The sequence below is a fragment of the Coenobita brevimanus genome, chromosome 16 (genome assembly GCF_032717465.1).
Source record: "Coenobita brevimanus isolate Jiangsu-jjx chromosome 16, ASM3271746v2, whole genome shotgun sequence".
In the NCBI taxonomy this organism is placed as follows: domain Eukaryota; kingdom Metazoa; phylum Arthropoda; class Malacostraca; order Decapoda; family Coenobitidae; genus Coenobita; species Coenobita brevimanus.
Genome location: NC_136969.1, coordinates 26862829 through 26869484, shown reverse-complemented (window position 1 = coordinate 26869484; position 6656 = coordinate 26862829). Strand labels below are relative to the sequence as shown.

Genomic DNA, 6656 nt, shown 5'->3' with positions numbered 1-6656 from the left:
ACATACTTTGCATTAATAGCACAGATGACGCTAATACAGTATAATAATATGATCTTCAGTGTCTTAAATGCAGTGTGTCCAGACATCTCGAAATGAATAGATCTTGAATTTGGCTTTCTGTTAATTTGTTTTTATTTTTTCTTGGAGGGAACAATCTTGTGGGCTTTTGGCCTCTGCTTCCTTCCTCCCTGCATTAAAAGAAAAGGTTTGGGGGGAGGCAGCATAAACAGCAAAGGAGGAGGTGCTAAAAAATCTCCAGAGCCACTAAGAATACATACAATTTGTAGTGCTTCATCAAATTAACAGTACAATAAGAAACACTAGCCTAATTAAGATAACATTAAAACCTAGAAATAACACCTAAATAAATTAACCATTAACAAGTACAACACTTGGGCTCTTCTCCATTAAGTTTCAGATCCAACAATGCATCCTTTAACTTATTATAGTCTCTTTCATGTTTCAGGATTTTGCTGGAAGGTTTGGCTACAAGATCAACTCCAGTTACTTGACACTTAAACCACATGCCATTCTCCAGCTGAATGATGAAGGGCGAGGAGTTGGCTGGTTGAGGATTTGGCACAGCTCTGTAAATACAAAAATAAATACAGTACTGTACTGGTAAATAAAGAAATAAACTATGAAAAATCTTAATGATTTTGACCTTTCTTTTTATGTAAAGGCTCCATGAATACTGAACAGTATATCTGCCCATCATCCACTTCTTTATTAACCCATAAGGAGCATAACAAAAACAATAATCGTGACAATACCAGTTACCTCATAAATGGCCCATTGAGAAGAATCATGAGGGAGAGATCCTTGGCTGTTGTGGATACGAGGTACCTCTGAAGTTCTCTCACCATCTCCTCTCTCTCCCACAATTCTTTCTCATCTTCATCTCTATAGAGGCTATCATTATGGCTTGCTATAAGTAGGCTATCACAGTTTTGCTTGCAGGGACTGGAGCTAACTAGGCTACTTCCATTTTGTCTGCATATACTACTGTTAACTAGGTTTCTTTTTTGCTTGCTGGGCTTAGAGTTAACCTGGCTACAGCTTTGCTTGTAGGAATTAACTAGGCTGCCACAATTTTGCTTGCAGAAATTAGCATTAACTAGGCTGCTTGTTTGCTTGCAGGGACAAATTTTGGATAGGCTTCCTTCAATTTGCTTGCAGAAATTGTAGTCAACTAGGCTACCACTTTCCTTACATGCACTGCAGTTTGCTAAGCTGCCACAATTTTGCTTGCAGGACTTGAAATTAACTATGCTGCTATTCTGTATATACAGACTGGACTTCACTAAACTACCACTACTTTTCTCGCATATATCTGCATAATCTCGCTTCATCTTGAAATTGCTCTGCTGATCATTAATCTGGTTCAGACTATGGCTCAAATTTGTACTATCAGATGAACATGGAAGGGCAGAGGCTGGCCAATCACTCAAATCATGCAACAATTCATCAGCAGCTTCCAAACTTCCCGCTATTTTCACAAGCCTTTCATACAGCCGGGCTGCCTCGAAAACACCAATTCTGTCTAAGCTTTGGAAGGCCAGGATCCTGCCTAGGGGTGACCTAGCACTCAATCGACCTGCATGGGAGACATGTGCAACACCAGAGCTGAAGTCGAAGGTTAGGGCAGCTATTATGACATCACGTAGGTACCTGAAATAATAATAATAATGAAGATGATAATAATTATAACAGTAAAGTATATTTCCACTGTACCTCATCTGCTATGAAATAGTGCACAGTGTGCTACATTCAACACATAATAATAATGTATAGTAAAATGGTAAGAATAGACTGCACTCTTACTAAATTAGATTCTACCACACCTCCTCCTCAACCTCCATTACCTGTTTCAGAAATGAATGCTTACTAGTGAAAGAATTTAAGCTTAAGTTCTTACTTATATGGATGGCAATCCTCCTTTGGCTCTCCATCCTGTGGAAAAAAAAAAGAAACTAATTAAATAATGAATGATAAGGGGCCCACTACATGCAGCTGAAAAGATACTGCATAAATCAGAAATCAATGACATGTTTATACAGTATATGGAAGTGAAATTCTTATGGAAACTATTGTAGCTGTAATACAGTACTGAAACTGACTGTGTGAGATATAAGCATGTTTCTAACATTTGACGGTCGTCAATGTAACATTTACTTTTGTTGAAAGTGATCAGCCTGCATCCCATATTATAGAGTGCAGTCAGCAATGGTAGAGAAAAGTAAGATGTGCTCTACCATTATTACATATTTCAAAGTTATTGTCAAAATTTCAAGACTTCTTCACTCCTTTGTGCACTATGTATTAATATCATAGTCCTTAGTCTTCAATATACAAGAAAATTCAAAATCTGAGAGACAGAAAGTACACATACCTGGAACACCTTGAAATTATTCTGAGGCGACTGCATCAAGCTTTCCACAGCCAGCCTCATCCTTGTAAGGTTTCTGAAGCAACAAGAGAAACAAATAATAAATCCCAAGGTACTCCTACAACCTCTCCTAAGTTTATACCATGTATAAGACTGCTTGTATATATGTCTGCCTTCACTCATACACCTAACAAACCCTCCACAATCAAGCCAGTAGGAGTATTAATGACAATAATGCAAAAAAAAAATGGTCCCTGAAAACAGTTTATGGAAACCTGATTAACCTGTACACTGGCTAGGATCTTCATCATAACCTCTCTCATGGTTGAAACAATTTTACTATTGCAGCAGATGATTTTATCTAGCCAGGAGTCACAGTAGCATGAGGTTTAACACCGGCACCATTAATTTCTTCAGCCACAGTATGTCTTTTGTGTTCTATTCCTTATCTTTACAAGGTCTAACTCCTCTGGTTTGAAAAGTCTCTCTGGATGGGAATAACACTGTCTGGAAATAAGATGACTATAAAAGAAAAGATGTCACAGTATTGGAAGGCTTTTCAGCAAAAAAATACCACAAGTAAGATAACATAACATGGATTTACAGGTCTAAACTTACCCTGAGAAGAGGTCAAGAGGACAGTAGCTGCTCCTGGTCCTGGTGCCTTTACCTCGCTATGGTTGAAAGATAGAAGCATCTATTTTCATTATCTGACACAATCACATATACACATAAACATTATCACAGCCTACAGACCAATAACATAATTGGTTCTGGGTGCTATTTTGTTATCTCTATCCAACACTACTGTTCATCAAAAGCAATGGAAGTTGGATACAGACAGACGAAGCATCCTTTATCATCACATGACACCATTATCCAAACAAACACATATTATCATGCCCTACTAAACACCAACATTAAACAATCAATATGAAGTCATTATACTTTTGCTTTTATCATGATCATCACCACCATCCCACCCTTTATTCCTAACTACAAGATGGGGTGAGGATGAATCCAGAAACAAAGAAAAGTACAAATGAAGGATGACTATCAACAGCATGTCTAGTGAAATAGGCCACACAATCATTAACACATCATTCAAGCCCCTAGAATCCTGGCATCCACTTCACAAGCTGCAGACTGTACTGCTGTATTACTTCTTCTTAGCAGTGCTTCACATACAACTGTGGGATACAGCCACTGTTGACATTCATCCATCCATCATCCAATCCTACATTGCCCCATGAGGAGCATAGGAGCCAGGGACTAGGCAGTTGGTCCCGACATATAAGATCAAGTTAAAATGGGTGCACCAAATTCAAGTCATGGGTATCTCCATACACACAGTGCTTCATCCATCCATCTCAGTCCCTTGTCAATTACTTTATATAACATTGCACTGCACTTGATATCTTAAATAAGAAATAACACACTCACTCTAGAACTCCCCATTCTGTTAGATAAGGAAGACAGGGCAAAAATTAAGATAACAATAAACATAATTATCATTACGTAAAATCTCCATTGATACCATACTCAGATTCATTAAAAACTCACTGGAGAGGCTACTATAAACACTGATACTAATATTCAGATTCATTACATACAGAGTACCGTAGCCACCAAGTCACTCACCTTGAGAAACTGCTTGACACAGTAGCGGCAGAGTGGCAGGTTAGGTGTGGAGCAGTCCAGAAATCCTTGCTTGGGTTTTATCTCCACACAAACACTCTGAGGCTCAGCAGGGTACATCTCTATTCCTGCACCTTCCGTACCCTGCTTCACTCCTGTCATACCTCCTCCTCCTATCACACCTCTCTCTACTTCTACAACACCTTCCTCTTCATGTCTTTCTCCATTCACACCTAACTTTACATCTCTCCTTTCCACTTTCAAACTTAATACCACATTTCTCTCAATCTCTTCCACATCTACCTCCCCTTCTCTCCTTACTTCAAACATACCTTGATCTACATCTCTCCCTACCCCTTCTATATTTCTCTCCAACTTTTCCACATCTCTCTGAGTCCTCTCCATTTCTTCCACATCTCTTCCTACTCTCATCACAGTCCTCTCCAAACCTCTTACTAACTCTTCCACACCTCGTTCCACATCATTTCCTATCTCTACATCTCTCTCCACTTCTCTCCCAGTCCTCTCTGCCTCCTCTGCACTCCTCTTCCCCCAAACATGACTATTATAGACTAGATCACAGGCTGCTTTATGAAGGCCATTGATGTGGGTGTGAGATTGGCTGAGATTCCGAAGAAGGTCCCGTTCCTGAGATTTCAAGGGTTCGATGCTTGACTCTTGTATTGGCACTGCTGAGGATGATGATGATAGTGGTGATGATGATGATAGTGATGACAATAATGGCTGTGATGATGGAAGTGGTGATGATGATGAAAGTGCTTGTAATGGCAATGATGGGTATGTTGATGGTGATAGTGATGCTACTGCTGCTGCTGATGGTGGTAGTGGTGGTAACTGTGATGATGAAGGTGATGATGACAGTACTTGAGAAGATGAAGATACCAATGATGACAATGATAATGATGATAATGATGATGGCAGTGAAGATGAAGGATGATGAAGTGAGGGCATTAATGATGATGATGACAATGACGACGACAACGATGATGATGATGATGATGACAATGATGATAGTGATGATGGCAGTGATGGTGAGGTGTCATGTCTAGTGATAAAGATGGTGGAGGCATCAGGACAGATGCAGGCAACACCATGACGATTAATTTCCTTGTCCTGGCGGTGACCTGAGAGAAAAAAGTGCAATCCGTCACTTGGTATACATGACCAAAGAAACATCATTATCATCATCCTCATAACTATTGTCATCATCATCATCATAACTAACATCATCATCATCCTGACCTTTTGCCAATCTAAGAATAGGGTGAGGTAGGATCTAGAAACAAGGATAGAGAAAAATATATGGCTGAATGGAATAAAGTCCATCCATCATCCAATCCTATGTTGCCCCATGAGGAGCATAGGAGCCCGGGGCTAGGCAAGTTGGTCCTGGCATTTAAGATGAGAGTGACCAGCCTCCCTCATCCCTGAGCGGCATAACGTGACCAATAAACCCCAATCACCCCTTGGATATAAACCTCCAATCGGATTGAGCCGATGAAGGTTTATATCCAAGGGGTGGTTGGGGTTTATTGCTTACGTAATGCCACTCAGGGATGAGTGAGGCTGGTCACTCTCATCTTAAATGCCAGGACCAACTTGCCTAGCCCTGGGCTCCTATGCTCCTCATGGGGCAACGTAGGATGGGATGATGGATGGATTATTATTATCGTTACTATTATCATCATCATCATTATTATTATAATTACAACACTATTACTATCCTTACTACCTTGTCTCTGTGGCTCAACTACATCTCTCAATGCCATCATCAACCGAGGGTCTACCTCCAGCAGGTATGACTCATCAGTCAGTAAGGACCCTAGGATAGGTCGGGCCACCTTCTGTAGGAACATCTCATCACGCGCCGCCCTGAGGATCAGTTCTTCCCGGCTGGTCATCTCACCCACAGGAGTCTTACGAAGGCGTAAAACTTGACCCTAGAACAAAATGGCTAAAATGAGAACAGTAAATGTACATTAGCTGATGATGATGATGATGAAAATGATGATAATGATGATCTAAATGAATAAAGATAATTAGATGATGATGATGGTAGGTGATGATGATGATGACAATGATGATGATGATTCATCAATCATCCTATTTCTCAGTTCCCTATAAGGGGCACAGGAGCCTGTGACTAATGTAGGCAGCAAGACATTTTAGGCAAGTGATTAGCTGCTCACACCTGAGTGGCATTACATGAGTTATAAACCCCAACCAACCCCTGGATGTCAACCCTCATGAGTGACATTCAGCTGGAGCGCCATAACCTAGTAGACCACCAGGTGTCCATCAGGCTATACCAGTCTGGTAACCACACAGTGACACAATAGTTTTCTAGGCTTCAAGAAACCGCTTGGCTTGTCACTCAATGTAGAGTCACCTAAAGGTAGCACTACATCAAATGAATGGATGGTGCATGTCCCCATTCACCATCTAATAGTAACTTCCCATCAAAAGCATAGGGGTCCTGGGCTAGCTGTTTAGTTCAGTACCATACCACTGGGTAAACCAGAGTGGAGGGGTATATGAATGAGAGGTGTGTGAGTTGGAGAGAGGTAGCCTAACAGTAGAAGACACAGTACCATGTAGGTGCTTTGTC

The 6656-nt window shown here is 40.6% G+C and overlaps 2 protein-coding genes across 2 annotated transcripts in view; both read right to left on the bottom strand.

Moving 5' to 3' along the window:
- Nucleotides 1-264: 264 nt before the first annotated feature.
- Ipk1 (Inositol phosphate kinase 1) lies at nucleotides 265-4834 on the bottom strand. Its single transcript, XM_080265791.1, has 7 exons — nucleotides 4031-4834; nucleotides 3008-3063; nucleotides 2393-2465; nucleotides 1919-1953; nucleotides 1409-1671; nucleotides 781-901; nucleotides 265-587 (listed from the first exon to the last, which is right to left on the bottom strand). Exons 1-7 carry the CDS (start codon nucleotides 4457-4459, stop codon nucleotides 377-379), a joined length of 1188 nt encoding a protein of 395 aa, XP_080121917.1. The 5' UTR covers nucleotides 4460-4834; the 3' UTR covers nucleotides 265-376.
- The window catches only part of LOC145391020 (uncharacterized), a 40799-nt gene continuing 38742 nt past the window's right edge, over nucleotides 4600-6656 (bottom strand). Inside the window, exons 7-9 of the mRNA XM_080265752.1 lie at nucleotides 5781-5988; nucleotides 5052-5172; nucleotides 4600-4675 (exon numbers count right to left, since the gene is read on the bottom strand). Of these exons, the coding sequence (XP_080121878.1) occupies nucleotides 4600-4675; nucleotides 5052-5172; nucleotides 5781-5988 (405 nt within the window). The remainder of the gene's footprint in view (nucleotides 4676-5051; nucleotides 5173-5780; nucleotides 5989-6656) is intronic.

Coding starts and splice junctions, on each gene's coding strand:
- Ipk1 (XM_080265791.1), bottom strand. CDS start 4,459: ATGAGAGTAGGAAGAGATGTGGAAGAAATGGAGAGGACTCAGAGAGAT. Junction 2,466..3,007: donor CCTCTTGACCTCTTCTCAGG/GTAAGTTTAGAC, acceptor TTGTTGCTTCAG/AAACCTTACAAGGATGAGGC. Junction 1,672..1,918: donor GAGGATTGCCATCCATATAA/GTAAGAACTTAA, acceptor TTATTATTTCAG/GTACCTACGTGATGTCATAA.